The sequence below is a fragment of the Chelonia mydas genome, chromosome 3, assembly GCF_015237465.2.
Source record: "Chelonia mydas isolate rCheMyd1 chromosome 3, rCheMyd1.pri.v2, whole genome shotgun sequence".
NCBI lineage: Eukaryota > Metazoa > Chordata > Testudines > Cheloniidae > Chelonia > Chelonia mydas.
In genome coordinates, this window is record NC_057851.1 from 172,908,782 (window position 1) to 172,928,783 (window position 20,002).

Genomic DNA, 20,002 nt, shown 5'->3' on the forward strand with positions numbered 1-20,002 from the left:
GTGACAATGGTGCCTCTCTCATGTTTGTGTGTAACTGTGTGTTGTATGGCTGTTACACTGTCTTGTGACAGTGCCTCTCTCTTGTATTATTGGGTTGTATGGCTGTGTTCTGGGGCGATGGGGCTGTGTGTGGTTGTCTTTCTGTATATGGCAGTGTACGTCTGTGTGGCTCTGTGAGGCTGGGTTGCTGCATTTGTAGATCTGTGTGTGGTTGACACACACTGTGTGTACCAGTATGTGCTGTGGTGTTGCAATGTGTGGACTGTTGTGGTGCAGTATGCATATATGCAGGTACAGTTGTGGGGTGCATGTGCATGCATGGTCCACACACAGTTGTGTTGCAGTGTGTGTGCAGTGGTGGTGCAGTATATAGTGATGGGGCACTATGCATGTGGTAGTGGTGCACTGTCAGTGTGCAGTATATGGTGGTGGTGCAGTATGTGTGTTGCAGCATGTGTGTGTGTAGTTGTGGTACAGTGTGCAGTGTGTGGCAGTGTTGTACTGTGTAGGTGTGTTGCAATGTGCGGTGCAACAGGGGTGCAGTGTGTGGTGCAGAGTGTGGTTGTGGTGCTGTGTGCAATTGTGGCGCAGTGTGCATTGCAGTGTGGGTACAGTGTGTGGTTTGTGGTGCAGTATGTGGTTGTGGTAAGTGGTCGTGCTGCAGCATGTGCACTGCACTGTGCAGTGGGGTTGCACTGTGTGGCTGTGATGCAGTGTGTGCATTGCAGTGTGTGGAGGGGATGCAGTGTGCAGGCGATGCAGTGTGTGCGTGCCCTGGGGTGCAGCGCACGGCCGGGCTCTGGCTGCAGGTGGCAGTGAGGGGATTGATCCGCTCCCGCACGTCGGCGATGACTTCAGCAGCCGCCTGTCCCCCAGCCCAGCCGGGGAGGGCTCCCGCCCCGCGCTCGCCAGAGAGCCGGGCCGCCCCGGGGCCAGGCCGGCGCCGCCGCAGCAGCCGGGGCTGCGCCGCCGCGAGCAGCGAGGTAGGGGGCTCCGCGCGGGCGGGCGCTACCCTGCCCCGAGTCCCCGCGCCCGGCTGCCCGGATGGCGGCGCCCGGGGGGCCGCAGACGGGCACCGCTGGCGGGAGGGGGGGCTCACATCTGGGAGGAGGAAACAACTGGGCGCGGGGGGGGTGGGGCGCACGCAGCTGTGCGGGGCACCTGCGGAGGCTGCTGGCGGAGCAGGGAGCGCCGGGGCCGGCAGGGAGGCTGCGGTGCTGGGCGCGCCAGGGGCCCTGCGTGCATCCTGCCGGCTGCGCCTGCCTGGCCCTGGCTGGGCAGTCCGGGGCCACTCGCCAGGAGCCGGCCGCGCCGCCCCTACCCCGGACCCGCCGCTCCCCTGGGCTCAGCGACTGCCTTTCCCGGGGGGAGAGGGCAAGCGGGGCAGTGCTGCCCCTGCCGCCGCGGCTCCGGGTCTGTGCCCGCGCTGCGGGTGCGTGGGAGGCGGGTGCGGGGCTGTGTTTGCGGGGCTGTGGGGTGGGCATGGCCCTATTCACCAGGGAGCCTGGGGGGTGGGGCAGGCTCTGACTGGGGCCTTTGCCTTCTTTTACCGGGTGGGGGAGGTCTGGCCTGCCTGCAGGGACTGGGGGTCTCTCCCTGGCCCCGGTCCCCTGTCTCTGTCCATGCCTTATTGACTGGGAGGGCTCCTGTAGTTTAGGGAAGAGCCCTGCCCCAGCCCCTAGGGGATGAGGTGTGTGTCCTGGTAGGTCCCTCTCATTCCTAACATCTGTGATTCAGTGACTCATGCTGTTTTGTGGGCTAATCTCTGTGCTCTGACTTTTTTTTCTTTGGGTGGGGGTGTGTACAGGCTTCATCCACCATGGACCCACTTTGCCCCAAACCTCTGAGTTGAGGCACTGGACTCCCCTTTTGGGGGTGGGAGTGTGTTTATTTTTGTGAAGATGAACCTGACAGGCAGGCTGCAGAACTGGGCTGACCAAAGGCGCTTGGATCCTTTCAACACCTCCCTACAGCTGCTGCACTCTCTCAGTGGGAATTCCACCTCTTCCTCTTTCCAGGGGGATCTCCAGGAGATCATCCACACAGCCACACTGGTCACCTGCACCTTTCTGCTGGCCCTCATCTTCTGCCTGGGGTCCTATGGCAACCTCATTGTCTTCTTGTCCTTCTTCGACCCAGCCTTCAGGAAATTCAGGACTAACTTTGACTTTATGATCCTCAACTTGTCCTTCTGCGACCTCTTCATTTGTGGGGTAACTGCCCCCATGTTTGCCTTCGTCCTGTTTTTCAACTCTGTGAATGGTGTTCCTGATGCTTTCTGCTTCACTTTCCACCTCACCAGCTCTGGCTTCATCATCATGTCTCTCAAGACAGTGGCTGTGATTGCCCTGCACCGGCTGCGGATGGTGCTGGGTAAGCAGCCCAACCGAACTGCCTCCTTCCCTTGCACTCTCCTGCTCACCTTGCTCTTGTGGGCCACAAGCTTCACCTTGGCTACCTTGGCCACCCTGAGAACCCGTAAGTCCCGCCTCTGCCTCCCCATGTCCAGCCTGATCAGTGGCGAAGGGAAGATCATCCTCTACTTGTATGTGAGTGATTTCATTTGCTGTGTAGCTGTGGTCTCAGTCTCCTATATCATGATAGCCCAGACATTGAGGAGAAATGCCCAAGTGAGGAAATGTCCCCCCATCATCACAGTAGATGCCTCCAGACCGCAGCCTTTCATTGGACCTCGTGCTTCAGGAGGGGTGGATGGGGTGCAGTGTGCTATGCCTGCTTTGTACAGGAACCAGAACTACAACAAGTTGCAGCATGTCCAGACCCATGGTTACAGTAAGAATCTCAGCCAGCTGCCAGCTCCAGCATCCACCAGGCTCCAACTGGTGTCTACAGTGAATTTGTCCACAGCTAAAGACTCCAAAGCGGTGGTGACATGTGTGGTCATTGTCCTCTCTGTCTTAGTTTGCTGTCTCCCCCTGGGGATCTTCTTGGTGCAGGATGTGCTGTCCAGTAATGGTGGTTTCATCCTCTACCAGTTTGAGTTGTGTGGATTTACCCTCATTTTTTTCAAATCTGGATTAAATCCTTTTATATATTCCCGGAACAGTGCTGGACTTAGGAGGAGAGTCCTTTGGTGTCTCCAATATTTAGCCCTTGGTTTTTTCTGCTGCAAGCAGAAGACAAGGCTTCGAGCTATGGGCAAAGGGAGCTTGGAAGTCAACAGAAACAAGTCATCCCATCATGAAACCAATTCGGCATACATGTTGTCTCCAAAACCTCAGAAAAAGTTTGTGGATCAAGCTTGTGGTCCTAGTCATTCTAAGGAAAGTGTGTTGAGTCCTAAGGCTTCTGTTGGACATCAGCACTATGCACAGAGCAGCTCAACCCCCATGAATACCCGCATTGAACCTTATTACAGCATCTATAACAGCAGCCCTTCACAGGAAGTGAGCACACCAAATAGCTTACAGCCAGTAAAGTCTACTTTTGGATTTGCCAAATCCTATATTGCCATGCATTATCATACCACTAATGACTTGGTGCGAGATTATGACAGCACTTCAGCTAAACAGATTCCTGTCCCCTCTGTTTAACTTGGAGGATGATATCAGAGAAACTTGTCCACACTTCATCTGGTTTTCTGTCTCCCCTTGTTTGTTTTTATTCATGATTATTCTGAACTCAAAGGTATAGTATTATATCTGATTTTGCTATCCAGTTGCCAATTTACAAATTACTATTATTGTTAATATTCAATTATTTAGAGTTGAACTAAGCAGTAGAATACTGTTTCCACAATATTTTTTTGAAATTGTATAATTTTTCATTAATAAAAAGGGCATCTTTTAGATTTGTACTTGGAATAGTTATATTAGGGTGTTTTTGTTACTAAATTTTATGCTGAACACTGTAAGTGTGGAAAGTGTAGGTTTAATTACATCATGTGGCAAAGTATGTAAAGAAAACAGACTTTGCCAACATTATGGTTTGTTATATATTTGCTGTATTTTTAAGAATGTAGAAAACCATGTTTCCAGTGAATTGGGTGGATGCTTAAGGATTTATCTTGATAACTTAAGTATAAAGTTTGTTTTATTGCAGGCGTTGAAAGAATGAATAATATTCCTATAACAAGTGCCAGACTGAGTAAATTTTTCTGTGGTTCTAACGTGAAATCCTGACTTTATTGAAGTCAATGGAAAATTCTCACTGACTTCAGTGGGACCACGATATCACTCCTGGTTACTTATAAATAGCTGTATATCACTACCTATTAGGAATGATCCTTGCAAGAGGCATTGTGCCTTGTTATATGGTAATCTTAATTTTTGTTATACCTTTATTGTAGGCACTGGTGTCATAAAATACCATTTTAATGGTATATGGAGAAATGATTTTCAACTGATAAAAGTTAACTTGCAATGCCTAATTATAAGTTTTACTTGAGGATACAAATGACTATTGCAATATCACAGTGCTGACATTTATTGCTAATGCAGTAGCCTATGTAATTTTCTACTTTACAAACTGTTACCTGAGGAGCAGTGTTGTTGTTTGGTTTTTGTCTATGACTTTATATATTTGGCAGATTAGGATCTGACATTGCCATCAAATGCGGGTAGAAATTACTAATATCTGGAAAAAACAAAATTACCAAGTAATCATAATATTACTACTCTTTTTTCAGATTTTCTTATCTACTAAAACATTTTAAAACAGTCTAGTGATGAATTATTTACCTTGAAGTCAGATTATTTGTCTACTTCTGCATTTTATCTACAGCCCTACATAAGCAACAAAATATAGAAGTGAAATATTTTTATAATGCTGATGTTTAGTTTTATTGTATTATGTGTTGTGGAAATCCCTATTGAAACAGGATGGTTTTAGTTTTAAAATAAAGTTTTTGCTATTAAATCGGCAGCCAAAATTTTCAGATTGGTGTTCTTAAAGTCAGTCACTTAAATACGTGCTCTGTATTTCAAAAGTGCTGAACACCTCTGAACTCCTATAGACTTCAACAGAAGCTCTGAAATAATTAACCCACTTATAAGTTCAGGTGCCTCATTTTAGCGACCCAAGTTTGAAAAAGTTGGCATCTTTAATTAACAAAATTACATCGTTTGGTTCCAGGGAAATGATTTATTATTTAGAAAAAGAAAAACATCCTTTCATAGTAATGTGAATTGTTTTAGCTGGCTTTTTTAGAAACTAAACTATTTTACAGTGTTTCCACTGAAGAATGTCACTTTAATGAACAATTTTCTTAGTTTTAAGAAAATAAAATATAATAATCAGTAATTTAAATGGTTTCAGAGTAGCAGCCGCATTAGTCTGTATTCGCAAAAAGAAAAGGAGGACTTGTGGCACCTTAGAGACTAACAAAATTTATTTGAGCATCCGATGAAGTGAGCTGTAGCTCATGAAAGCTTATGCTCAAATAAATTTGTTAGTCTCTAAGGTGCCACAAGTCCTCCTTTTCTTTTTTAGTAATTTAAACATGACATAATTTCTTGCAGTAAGGAATCTAAACAAATTTCTCTCACAAATGTAAAGTTGAAATAATTTCAATGGTTCGTTTCTCCCTACCCAGATATTTTTTTCTGTGAATGAACAACATGGTCCTTGCTAAAGTGACGATAAAATATAACTAACTAAAATGTCTCACGTTTGTTTTTTTTCTGTCTTTGGATTACTCCTTAGCATGATGCCGCATAATTTTTTGGGGTGGAGATGATGTTATGGGCTTAATCCTCCAGTTCTCACTCAGACACCATACTGATTGCACTACGTGGCAGCTTTACTTGAGAAAGGATATTAGGACTGGGCCCTGACTCTGAGAAATGGATGCAGGATTGGGTCCTATCTATACTTAACTTGCACATCTCCTGTTCTGCATTCCTGGCACGTCCGAACTTCCCACTGAAGTCAGTGAGAGTTTTGGGTGTTCAAGGATTGCTAAATCAGGTTTTAAGGTGGTTTGTTTGTTTATGTTCCTTAAATTACGCATTTTGCTTTGAATTATATGATCTCCATAACATGACTAAGGGTTATGATCACTTTGCTCATAAAAGTAAATGTATTCAATATTTGCATGATGAGTAAAGTGAGAAAGGGATTGAAATCTTTTCAAAATATTTTATAATGTTTTTTCTTAAGTTAACTGCTAATGTAACTTTGTATTCCTAATATTTTTAAATGTTTGTGGTCTCAGATAATAAAATGTAGCATTTCTGAACTTTTAACTGCAATAAGAACACTGTCCAATTTGAGTTGTCCTACATAATATTAAATAACAAAGCATTTTGTGGAGCTGAATGTATGTGATAAATAGAAAATATATTATGTTGCTGTAATTTTATTGAAGTGATTCCTTAATTTAAGTATCAGGAATCATTAGAAGATCACAAAATAAGTGATTTTTATCTCCAGTAATCTTATTTATTTGTACTATAGTAGTACCTAACTGGCCCCATTAAATCAGGGCACCATTATGCTGGACACGGAATAAAATTTCCTTATTTCCTAAAAAAGTGACAGTCTAACTGAGACAAGATGCAACATGTGAATGGTTAGGGGGGTGGACCACCCATACTAAGAGATTGAAAAGAATGGAGATGAATAAGAGAGGACATGATAAAAGTATATATAATACTGAATGGTTTAGAGACGGTAGATCTGGAGCTTCTGTTCTCCCTGGCTGATAACACAAGAAGTGAAACTGAAAGGTGGCATGTCCTTGTATTATAACACAGAATTAGACTGGAGAACTCATAGCTGCATAATGTCATTGAGACCAAGAATCTACCAAGATTCAAAGAGGGATTGGACATTTATATGAGTAATAAGAACATCCAGAGTTATAATAGGTAATGCCAAGAAATTTTGGAAGGATGTAAAACCTCCTGCATCAGGATTTAAAACATTTTCTGATTTAGGGATTAGGATAAAACCTTCATGGGGGGGGGGGGGAGATTATCCTTACTGTGCGGTTACTTCACCTTCCTCTGAAGCATCTGATGCTGATCATTGTTTGAGATGGGATATTCTGTAACAAATATATGGGAGAAATGAGGAGGAAAACACTAATATTAGTCAGATATGTGCACAGCCAGATGATTTTCAGTTAATTTATTTTATAAACTAAAAAATAAATCCTTACTGGTCATCTACCTAGTGGTTATAATTTGGCAATTTCTCATAGACTTCATGGTAAAAATAGATCTGGAGAAGAGACCATTAGGGGGCCAAAATAACATGGCTCTCTGAAGCCTCAGCTTTGAGGGGATAGCAAAGAATTTGCCTCCATCAACCACCACACCCCCAAACCTACAAAACTTCCCACAAAAACAGACCATATTGTTGCAGAGGATGGATTCTCCAAGGAATTCTGAACATTTAAAAAGATAACTCACTAAGGGTATGTCTACACTACGAAATTAGGTCAATACTATAGAAGTCGATTTTTAGAAATCGATTTATACAGTCGATTGCGTATGTCCACACTAAGTGCATTAAGGCAGCGGAGTGCGTCCTCACTACCATGGCTAGCATCGACTTACGGAGCGGTGCACTGTGGGTAGCTATCCCACAGTTCCCGCAGTCTCTGCCGCCCATTGGAATTCTGGGTTAAGCTCCCAACGCCTGATGGGGCAAAAACATTGTTGCGGGTGGTTTTGGGTACATGTCGTCAGTCGCCCCTCCCTGTGTGAAAGCAATGGCAGACAATCGTTTTGTGCCTTTTTTCCGTGCAGACGCCATACTGCTTTCAGCAGATGGTGCAGTAGGACTGCTAATCGTCGTCATCCACCGCTTCCGCTGCAACTCTGCTCTGCTGCTATTGTCTCAATAGCGAATTTCTCCATGTTGTCTGTCATGGGCTCCTGGGTACGTTTGTTCTTCCTCAGGCAATGTGCACAGTGCTAACCGTCGTCCTCCACCGCTTCCGCTGCAACTCTGCTCTCCTGCTCTCATGAATCCACCTCGCAGGTCCTCTTGTCAGTCTCAATAAATACCTATTCTTGTGGCATCCGTCGTCAGCCACTGCTTCCGCTGCAACTCTTCTCTCCAGCAGACACCATACCACGGCAAGCATGGAGCCCGCTCAGATCACCGCGGCAGTTATGCGCATTGTAAACACCTTGCGTATTATCCTGCACTATGTGCAGAACCAGAACCTGCAAAAGCAGGCAAGGAGGTGATGGCAGTGCAGTGACGAGAGTGATGAGGACATGGACACAGACTTCTCTCAAAGCACAGGCCCTGGCAATTTGGACATCCTGGTGGTAATGGGGCAGACTCATGCCGTGGAATGCCGATTCTGGGCCCGGGAAACAAGCACAGACTGGTGGTACCGCATAGGGTTGCAGGTCTGGGATGATTCCCAGTGGCTGTGAAACTTTTGCATGCTTAAGGGCACTTTCATGGCACTTTGTGACTTGCTTTCCCCTGCCCTGAAGTGCAACAATACCAAGATGAGAGCAGCCCTCACAGTTCACAAGCAAGTGGCGATAGCCCTGTGGAAGCTTGCAATGCCAGACAGCTACCGGTCAGTCGGGAATCAATTTGGAGTGGGCAAGTCTACTGTGGGGGCTGCTGTGATCCATGTAGCCAACACAATCACTGATGTTCTGCTATCAAGGGTAGTGACTCTGGGAAATTGCAGGTCATAGTGGATGGCTTTGCTGCAATGGGATTCCCTAACTGTGGTGGGGCGATAGACGGAACGCATATCCCTATCTTGGGACCGGAGCACCTTGCCAACCAGTATGTAAACCGCAAGGGGTACTTTTCAATGGTGCTGCAAGCACTGGTGGATCACAAGGGACGTTTCACAAACATCAACGTGGGATGGCCGGGAAAGGTACATGATGCTCGCATCTTCAGGAACTCTGGTCTGTTTGAATAGCTGCAGGAAGGGACTTACTTCCCAGACCAGAAAATAATTGTTGGGGATGTTGAAATGCCTATAGTTATCCTTGGGAACCCAGCCTAGCCCTTAATACCCTAGCTCATGAAACCATACGCAGGCACCCTGGACAGTAGTAAGGAGCAGTTCAACTATAAGCTGAGCAAGTGCAGAATGGTGGTAGAATGTGCATTTGGACATTTAAAAGCACGCTGGCACAGTTTACTGACTTGGTTAGACCTCGGCGAAACCAATATTCCCATTGTTATTGCTGCGTACTGTGTGCTTCACAATATCTGTGAGAGTAAGGGGGAGACGTTTATGGCGGGATGGGAGGTTGAGGCAAATTGCCTGGCGGCTGATTATGTGCAGCCAAACACCAGGGCAACTAGAAGAGCACAGTGGGGCGCACTGTGCATCAGAGAAGCTTTGAAAACCAGTTTCATGACTGGCCAGACTACATTGTGACAGTTCTGTTTGTTTCTCCTTGATGAAAACCCGCCCCCTTGGTTCACTCTACTTCCCTGTAAGCCAACTGCCCTCCCCCCTTCGATCACCGCTTGCAGAGGCAATAAAGTCGTTGTTTCAAAATCATGCATTCTTTATTAATTCATAACACGAATAGGGGGATAACTGCCAAGGTAGCCCAGGAGGGGTGGGTGAGGAGGGAAGCACCGGGTGGGGTGGTGGATGAGGGGAGGAGGGAAGGATAAGGCCACACTGCACTTCAAGAGTTATTGAATGCCAGCCTTCTGTTGCTTGGGCAGTCCTCTGGGATGGAGTGGTTGGGTGCCCGGTGGGCCCCCCCCCCCCCCCGCACGTTCTTGGGCATCTGGGTGAGGAGGCTATGGAACTTGGGGAGGAGGGTGGGTGGTTACACAGGGGCTGCAGTGGCAGTCTGTGCTCCTGCTGACTTTCCTGCAGCTCCACCAGACGCCGGAGCATATCAGTTTGATACCCCAGTAGCCTCAGCATTGCATCCTGCCTCCTCTCATCACACTGCCGCCACATCTCCTCTTGCTTCTGCAACCTCTCATCTTGTTTGTCCCTCCTGTCCTTGTGTTCATTTTCTGCTTTCCTGGATTCTGCCAGTGTTTGCCTCCACGCATTCTGCAGTGCTCTTTCAGTGCGGGTGGGACTGTATAAGCTCAGAGAACATTTCATCATGAGTGCGTTTTTTTCGCCTTCTTATCTGTGCTAGCCTCTGGGACGGAGATGATAAGGGGAACGTTGAAACATTTGCAGCTGCAGGAGGAAAAAAGGGAGAGTAGTGTTTAAAAAGACACATTTTAGAGAACAATGGGTAGACTCTTTCACGGTGAACCAAGCTGTTAACATTACATAGCACATGTGCTTTCGGTACAAGGTCTCATTTTGCCTCTTATATTGAGGGCCTGCCGGTTTGGTGTGAGAGATCGCACACGCAGGGCCGGGCAACAGAATTTGGCTTGCAGGCAGCCATGGTAACCCACAGTCTTTCGGCTTCTTCAGCCTTCATAACATGGGAATAGTTTCAAACAGCGGCGCCCTCCTTTCCCGTACCAAGCACCCATTGGGTTGGCCATTTAAAAGGGGGGGCTGCGGTTTTCGGGTTAATGTGAAGCACAAACCCAACTAACCCCCCCCAATTCTCTGGGATGATCACTTCACCCCTCCTCCCACCACGTGACTAGTATCAGAGAAGATCCCTGCCAGCCAAATGCGAACAGCTCAGCGTGAACGGCGCCCCCCCTCCGCCGCGTGGCTAATAGCAAGGATGATTTCTTTTCAGCCACAGGCAAACAGCCCAGCAGGAACGGCCACCTCTGAATGTCCCCTTAATAATGTCCCTGGAGGATTTCCGCTCCATCCCCAGACATGTTAACAGACTTTTCCAGTAACTGTACTGGCCGCGAATGCATCCCAAGTCTTCAGGGCAAATTAATCATTAAACATGTTTGCTTTTAAACCATGTATTATATTTACAAAGGTACACTCACCAGCGGTACCTTCTCCGGCTTCATGGTCCGGGAGCCCGCCTTGGGAGGGTTGGGAGGGATTGGCTCCAGGGTGATAAACAGTTTCTGGCTGTTGGAGAGAACGGTTTCTCCGCTTGCCTGTTGTGCTCTATCCTCCTCCTCCTCCTCATCTTCCTCGTCCCCAAAATCCTCATCCCTGTTGTGTGAGACTCCCCTCTTGCAGGTGTTCACGGACAGGGGTGGGGTAGTGGTAGGGACACCCCCTAGAATTGCATGCAGCTCATCATAGAAGCGGCATGTCTGGGGCTCTGACCCAGAGTGGTCATTTGCCTCTGGTTTTTTGGTAGGCTTGCCTGAGCTCCTTAATTTTCACATGGCACTGCTACAAGTCCCTGTTATTGCCTCTGTCCATCATGCCCTTGGAGATTTTTTCAAATATATTGGCATTTCGTCTTTTGGAACGGAATTCTGATAGCACAGATTCATCTCCCCATATAGCGATCAGATCCAGTACCTCCTGTTCGGTCCATGCTGGAGCTCTTTTGCGATTCTGGGACTGCATGGTCACCTGTGCTGATGAGCTCTCCATGGTCACCTCTGCTGATGAGCTCATCACATTGGCCAAACAGGAAATGAAATTCAAAAGTTCCCGGTGCTTTTCCTGTGTACCTGGCTAGTGCATCTGAGTTGAAAGTGCTGTCCAGAGCGGTCACAATGGAGCACTCTGGGATAGCTCCCGGAGGCCAATACCGTCAAATTGTGTCCACACTACCACAAATTCGACCCAGCGATGTCAATTTCAGCACTAATCCCCTCATCGGGGAGGAGTACAGAAATCGATTTTAAGAGCCCTTTAAGTCGACAAAAATGGCTTCATCATGTGGACAGATGCAAGGTTAAATGGATCTAATGCTGCTAAATTTGACCTAAACTCGTAGTGTAGACCAGGGCTGAGAAGACTGTTTCTGGCTCACAGCATGGAGAAATCTCTCAGACTCCAAGTGAACTCATGGCAGCGAAATTAGGGAAAAATGCCAGAGCTGAAGAAAATCAAATGGCAACTAAAGCAGGCATTCTGGAGATGACCTCTGAGTTTAAGGCATGAGAGATGATTCGACGATCAAGCTTCTTGCAATAAAGAAGGAAGTTGCTAACTTGGAAGAGCGAGTCACTGGCCTAAGAAAAGCAAGTGAGAGAAACAGAGCTACAGAACCACATGGCACTGAGGGAACAGAGAGAGAGAGATGCAGCTTAAATTGGACAATATGGAAAACAGATAAAGAAGGGAGAATATCAGAATTAAGGGTCTGCCTGAAAACGCTGAAGGAGGAAACCAATCTGATATGTAAAACCTTTAATTCTAGAGTTGTTACATCTAAGCTCTCTGGGAGAGGTAAAAGTGGAGAGAGCACACAGGGCACTGCTCCACCAGGCTGGGCCTCATAATAATAATAATAAACTCAGAGACCTAACTGTGAAATTAGCAGCAGAAAAATTTAATTACGAAAAAAGCCAGAGAGCATTTAGAGTTTATACTCAAAGGTTATAAGCTGCACATTTTCCATGATCTCTCTGCCGTAACCTTAAAAAAAAGAAGAGAGCTACAGGAAATTACAGGAACGCTCAGGAGAGCAGATAGCCACTAGAAATGGGGATTCCCATTTAAATTCTCATTCAGCTTCCAAAATCAGTATTATACAGTAAGAAACTTTAAACAAGGAAAAAATACAACCCCGTTGCTTGTGATAGAAATCAAAATCTCAGACATACAAGAAATCTCTCCAGAGGTAGTAACTAGAGATAAGCTCCTCAAAAACTCTTGGGAAACGGTGAAACCCAGGAAAAAGAAGAAATGAAAAGAAAAGACAAAAGACCTTAGATACCTTACTGGCAATGGCAGAAGTGAAGGTGAATAAGGGAACTCAGATACCTGAGGAGTAATCTAAAGCTAACCAGAAGGGACTTCTCGGGAGTCATCAGGAATGAACAGCTGAACAGTAACTATGTTATTGTTATAAAGAAAATAATATGACATTTGCTTTATTTGGGATGACCAATAATATCTGTCTTCTGTTAGCCTAACAGTTTAACAAAGCACAGTCATTTGGGGACTGTTTTGCATGTTAAATTGGTATTTCAGTTGTGGATTTAGAGTATGGGGAATGCAGGAGAGGGGAGGGAACTGAGGAGGTGGGGGGAGGGATTAATACAAGAAATAGATGGAGGTTTACAAACAAAAACAAAGCTATATTCAGGCACACAATCATGAATGCAACATAATTAGAAACGAGAGACATTGGCAACAAAAGGTTCATAGAATCGTAGGACTGGAAGGGACCTCAAGAGGTCTTCTAGTCCAGTCCCCTGCACTCAAGGTAGGCCGAAGTATTATCTAGACCAACCCTGAGAAGTGTTTGTCTAACCTGCTCTTAAAAATATTCAGTGATGGAGATTCCACAACCTCCCTAGGCAATTTATTTTAATGCTTAACTACCCTGACAGGAAGTTTTTTCTAATGTCCAACCTAAACCTCTCTTGCTGCAATTTGAGCCCATTGCTTTTGTCCTGTCCTCAGAGGTTAAGAAGAACAATTTTTTGCCCTCCTCCTTGTAACAACCTTTTATGTACTTGAAAACTGTTATCATGTCCTCCCTCAGTCTTCTCTTCTCCAGACTAAACAAACCCAATGTTTTCAATCTTCCCTCATCAGTCATGTTTTCTACATCTTTAATCATTTTTGTTGCTTGTCTCTGGACTTTCTCCAATTTGTCCACATCTTTCCTGAATTGTGGTCCCCAGAACTGGACACAATATTCCAGTTGAGGCCTTATGAGTGCAGAGTAGAGTGGAAGAATTATTTCTTGTGTCTTGCTTACAACACTCCTGTTAATACATCCCAGAATAATGTTTGCTTTTTTTGCAACAGTGTTACACTGTTGACTCATATTTAGTTTGATATCTACTATGACCTCCCAGATCCCTTTATGCAGTACTCCTTCCTAGGCATCATTTCCCATTTTGCATGTGTGCAACTGATTGTTCCTTCCTAAGTGGAATACTTTGCATTTGTACTTATCAAATTTCATCCTATTTACTTCAAAGCACTTGTAACCCCTACCAGCTTGGTGTCGTCTACAAACTTCATAAGTGTACTCTCTATGCCATTATTTAAATCATTGATGAAGATATTGAACATAACAGAACCCAGAACTAATCTCTGTGGGACCCCACTTAATATGCCCTTCCGGCTTGACTGTGAACCACTGATAACTATTCTCCAACCAGTTATGCCACCGCTGTACAGTAGCTCCAGCTAAGTTGTATTTCCCTAGTTTGTTTATGAGAAGGTCATGTATCAAAAGCCTTATTAAAGTCAAGATATACCACATCTACAACTCTCCACCCGCCCCCTCTCCCCCAGTCTTGTTCCCTGTCAAAGAAAGCTATTAGGGTGCCATCAAACAGCTAAAGAATCACAGTAATTTCAAATTTTTCACTAAGCTAAATAGTTACTCTCAATGGCTCTTCCTTTTAAAGTAATGTCTTTGAATGTGAATATATAGCTCATAATTTTGAAAATTACTTACGTAAATACCATCGTTTCCTTTTAAAATCCCAGAACTCTAAACCTAATGGTTCAAATTCAGCTCAGGGGTAAGAAGGAGCAATTGCCATTGAGTCAATGTACCTGCTCATAACTCACACCAGGCTAAATTTGGCTGGTTGTATTCACTTGCTCATTAATTCATAAGGTTACTATTTCTGCTCTTGGATAACTCAGAATTACTCCTTATTTTATACTGTTGGTAGTGATTGGAGAATCATACCCACTGGAGGAGTAGCCTCCCAATAGGCTTTCTGGCTTTTAGTAACACCGAGGCTGTCTTATAACGAAACACGTGTAAATTACTTAGGTAGACCAGAGGTGTCTTTTCTGTGGACAGCTTCAACATTTGTTTATGGACTACTTGAGGTCTGTCATTCATGATGGAAACATTGGACCGTCAAGCTTTATGAATGCGATAAACAAATGGCATACAAGTCCCATCTACACTAGAACATTGATCAAAGCTGAGAACAGTTGCCAGCAGTGGGTTACTGACTTGGTGTTGAAAACAGTGTTATTTTTAATGTAGATGAGACAAGAACATTTTTCCACATTGCAGAAAGCGCAATTGAAACGTGATTCTACCAGGCCTCAATCACATTGGTTGTAGCAGCACAGAACACATTTTTGTCCCACTTGCACTAGAAAGCAGCACAAAGAGAGAACACACAGGTTCACAGACAGACTTGAGGTGAAGTATGTCATTTATTTGCTGCTTCAGTTAGCAATCAGTCCACCAAAACAGGGCACAGCATAGGGTTAAATGCAAGCATGCACCCACATTCAGGTGCGCCCCTTAAATACATTGTTACAAAGTTATTCGTTATATATAAACACCTTCCTGCCTAACACAAAAGATTAGTTTGCTAACTCAGTTGTTTACCTGATTGGACTGCTGACCAAGTTATTTACCTGATCAGGTTGGTGACCCAGATGTTCCCCTGGCTGTTCTCCTTCCCTGTCGGCATCTTTTCACATGTCCCAACACCTAAACTATACATTCTACATATCACATCCTATACCAACCTACCCCTTACTCCCCTAGCTCGTGAAGCTGTACACCAGCCACCTTCACAGATGTCTATGTTTCTGTGGCTGGATTGTAGCTGTGCTTGCACAGCCTCTTCTCCCCACAGTCCAATATCTCCTGTCTGCTCCAGACCAGAGCGAGTCTGGAGCATGTAGCCAGCATGGTCAGCTGGACAGTTGCACACAACAATGGAGAGCTGCTAGATGGGCTCACCAAGAAGGACAATCAGGAAAAGGCATTTCAAAAATTCAAGAGGTTTTGAAAGGGTGTGGGGGGCTTCCGGTCTCCATAGGTAATGGATTGTCTATATTTGCACTGCATGAGCCTCAGTATATCAGCCATAGCTCGACACCACTCGGGGAGGTAGTGTTACTATGTCAGCATAATGGAGAGCTTACTTCAGTGGGAGACAAATTTAAGCACAGACACATGCACAACTAGGTCAGTGCATGGTGGTTTATCCATGTAGGGTAGACCAGGCCTAGGAGTAGCATTTCTTATTCCTTTCCTGATCACTCATGATCTGGCAAGGATGAAGTTGAAAAACAAAAAGCATGGCAGACAATCGTTTTGTGCCTTTTTTCCGTGCAGACGCCATACTGCTTTCAGCAGATGGTGCAGTAGGACTGCTAATCGTCGTCATCCACCGCTTCCGCTGCAACTCTGCTCTGCTGCTATTGTCTCAATAGCGAATTTCTCCATGTTGTCTGTCATGGGCTCCTGGGTACGTTTGTTCTTCCTCAGGCAATGTGCACAGTGCTAACCGTCGTCCTCCACCGCTTCCGCTGCAACTCTGCTCTCCTGCTCTCATGAATCCACCTCGCAGGTCCTCTTGTCAGTCTCAATAAATACCTATTCTTGTGGCATCCGTTGTCAGCCACTGCTTCCGCTGCAACTCTTCTCTCCAGCAGACACCATACCACGGCAAGCATGGAGCCCGCTCAGATCACCGCGGCAGTTATGCGCATTGTAAACACCTCGCGTATTATCCTGCACTATGTGCAGAACCAGAACCTGCAAAAGCAGGCAAGGAGGTGATGGCAGTGCAGTGACGAGAGTGATGAGGACATGGACACAGACTTCTCTCAAAGCACAGGCCCTGGCAATTTGGACATCCTGGTGGTAATGGGGCAGACTCATGCCGTGGAATGCCGATTCTGGGCCCGGGAAACAAGCACAGACTGGTGGTACCGCATAGGGTTGCAGGTCTGGGATGATTCCCAGTGGCTGTGAAACTTTTGCATGCTTAAGGGCACTTTCATGGAACTTTGTGACTTGCTTTCCCCTGCCCTGAAGTGCAACAATACCAAGATGAGAGCAGCCCTCACAGTTCACAAGCAAGTGGCGATAGCCCTGTGGAAGCTTGCAATGCCAGACAGCTACCGGTCAGTCGGGAATCAATTTGGAGTGGGCAAGTCTACTGTGGGGGCTGCTGTGATCCATGTAGCCAACACAATCACTGATGTTCTGCTATCAAGGGTAGTGACTCTGGGAAATTGCAGGTCATTGTGGATGGCTTTGCTGCAATGGGATTCTCTAACTGTGGTGGGGCGATAGACGGAACGCATATCCCTGTCTTGGGACCGGAGCACCTTGCCAACCAGTATGTAAACCGCAAGGGGTACTTTTCAATGGTGCTGCAAGCACTGGTGGATCACAAGGGACGTTTCACAAACATCAACGTGGGATGGCCAGGAAAGGTACATGATGCTCGCATCTTCAGGAACTCTGGTCTGTTTGAACAGCTGCAGGAAGGGACTTACTTCCCAGACCAGAAAATAATTGTTGGGGATGTTGAAATGCCTATAGTTATCCTTGGGAACCCAGCCTAGCCCTTAATACCCTAGCTCATGAAACCATACGCAGGCACCCTGGACAGTAGTAAGGAACAGTTCAACTATAAGCTGAGCAAGTGCAGAATGGTGGTAGAAAGTGCATTTGGACTTTTAAAAGCACGCTGGCACAGTTTACTGACTTGGTTAGACCTCAGCGAAACCAATATTCCCATTGTTATTGCTGCTTGCTGTGTGCTTCACAATATCTGTGAGAGTAAGGGGGAGACGTTTATGGCGGGATGGGGGGTTGAGGCAAATTGCCTGGCCGCTGATTATGTGCAGCCAAACACCAGGGCAACTAGAAGAGCACAGCGGGGCGCACTGTGCATCAGAGAAGCTTTGAAAACCAGTTTCATGACTGGCCAGACTACGTTGTGACAGTTCTGTTTGTTTCTCCTTAATAAAACCCGCCCCCTTGGTTCACTCTACTTCCCTGTAAGCCAACTGCCCTCCCCCCTTCGATCACCGCTTGCAGAGGCAATAAAGTCGTTGTTTCAAAATCATGCATTCTTTATTAATTCATAACACAAATAGGGGGATAACTGCCAAGGTAGCCCAGGAGGGGTGGGTGAGGAGGGAAGCACTGGGTGGGGTGGTGGATGAGGGGAGGAGGGAAGGATAAGGCTACACTGCACTTCAGGAGTTATTGAATGCCAGCCTTCTGTTGCTTGGGCAGTCCTCTGGGATGGAGTGGTTGGGTGCCCGGAGGGCCCCCCCTCCGCACGTTCTTGGGCATCTGGGTGAGGAGGCTATGGAACTTGGGGTGGAGGGTGGGTGGTTACACAGGGGCTGCAGTGGCAGTCTGTGCTCCTGCTGACTTTCCTGCAGCTCCACCAGACGCCGGAGAATATCAGTTTGATCCCCCAGTAGCCTCAGCATTGCATCCTGCCTCCTCTCATCACGCTGCCGCCACATCTCCTCTTGCTCCTGCAACATCTCATCTTGTTTGTCCCTCCTGTCCTTGTGTTCATTTTCTGCTTTCCTGGATTCTGCCAGTGTTTGCCTCCACGCATTCTGCAGAGCTCTTTCAGTGCGGGAGGACTGTATAAGCTCAGAGAACATTTCATCATGAGTGCGTTTTTTTCGCCTTCTTATCTGTGCTAGCCTCTGGGACGGAGATGATAAGGGGAACGTTGAAGCATTTGCAGCTGCAGGAGGAAAAAAGGGAGAGTAGTGTTTAAAAAGACACATTTTAGAGAACAATGGGTAGACTCTTTCACGGTGAACCAAGCTGTTAACATTACATAGCACATGTGCTTTCGGTACAAGGTCTCATTTTGCCTCTTATATTGAGGGCCTGCCGGTTTGGTGTGAGAGATCACACACGCAGGGCCGGGCAACAGAATTTGGCTTGCAGGCAGCCATGGTAACCCACAGTCTTTCGGCTTCTTCAGCCTTCATAACATGGGAATAGTTTCAAACAGCGGCGCCCTCCTTTCCCATACCAAGCACCCACTGGGTTGGCCATTTAAAAGGGGGGGCTGCGGTTTTCGGGTTAATGTGAAGCACAAACCCAACTAACCCCCCCCCCCAATTCTCTGGGATGATCACTTCACCCCTCCTCCCACCACGTGACTAGTATCAGAGAAGATCCCTGCCAGCCAAATGCGAACAGCTCAGCGTGAACGGCGCCCCCCCTCCGCTGCGTGGCTAATAGCAAGGATGATTTCTTTTCAGCCACAGGCAAACAGCCCAGCAGGAACGGCCACCTCTGAATGTCCCCTTAATAATGTCCCTGGAGGATTTCCGCTCCATCCCCAGACATGTTAACAGACTTTTCCAGTAACTGTACTGGCCGCGAATGCATCCCAAGTCTTCAGGGCAAATTAATCATTAAACATGTTTGCTTTTAAACCATGTATTATATTTACAAAGGTACACTCACCAGAGGTACCTTCTCCGGCTTCATGGTCCGGGAGCCCGCCTTGGGAGGGTTGGGAGGGATTGGCTCCAGGATGATAAACAGTTTCTGGCTGTTGGAGAGAACGGTTTCTCCGCTTGCCTGTTGTGCTCTATCCTCCTCCTCCTCCTCATCTTCCTCGTCCCCAAAATCCTCATCCCTGTTGTGTGAGACTCCCCTCTTGCAGGTGTTCACGGACAGGGGTGGGGTAGTGGTAGGGACACCCCTAGAATTGCATGCAGCTCATCATAGAAGCGGCATGTCTGGGGCTCTGACCCAGAGTGGTCGTTTGCCTCTGGTTTTTTGGTAGGCTTGCCTGAGCTCCTTAATTTTCACATGGCACTGCTACAAGTCCCTGTTATTGCCTCTGTCCATCATGCCCTTGGAGATTTTTTCAAATATATTGGCATTTCGTCTTTTGGAACGGAATTCTGATAGCACAGATTCATCTCCCCATATAGCGATCAGATCCAGTACCTCCTATTTGGTCCATGCTGGAGCTCTTTTGTGATTCTGGGACTGCATGGTCACCTGTGCTGATGAGCTCTCCATGGTCACCTCTGCTGATGAGCTCATCACACTGGCCAAACAGGAAATGAAATTCAAAAGTTCCCGGTGCTTTTCCTGTGTACCTGGCTAGTGCATCTGAGTTGAAAGTGCTGTCCAGAGCGGTCACAATGGAGCACTCTGGGATAGCTCCCGGAGGCCAATACCGTCAAATTGTGTCCACACTACCACAAATTCGACCCAGCGATGTCAATTTCAGCACTAATCCCCTCATCGGGGAGGAGTACAGAAATCGA

At 46.5% G+C, this 20,002-nt stretch overlaps 1 protein-coding gene across 1 annotated transcript; it reads left to right on the forward strand.

Moving 5' to 3' along the window:
- Positions 1–605: 605 nt before the first annotated feature.
- Positions 606–7,450, forward strand: GPR75 (G protein-coupled receptor 75). The gene is made up of 2 exons (XM_007072396.3): positions 606–983; positions 1,808–7,450. Exon 2 carries the CDS (start codon positions 1,902–1,904, stop codon positions 3,552–3,554), a length of 1,653 nt encoding a protein of 550 aa, XP_007072458.1. The 5' UTR covers positions 606–983; positions 1,808–1,901; the 3' UTR covers positions 3,555–7,450.
- Positions 7,451–20,002: the final 12,552 nt, after the last annotated feature.

What these genes read in the sequence shown, in the direction of transcription:
- GPR75 (XM_007072396.3), top strand. Translation starts at nt 1,902, where the DNA reads ATGAACCTGACAGGCAGGCTGCAGAACTGGGCTGACCAAAGGCGCTTG.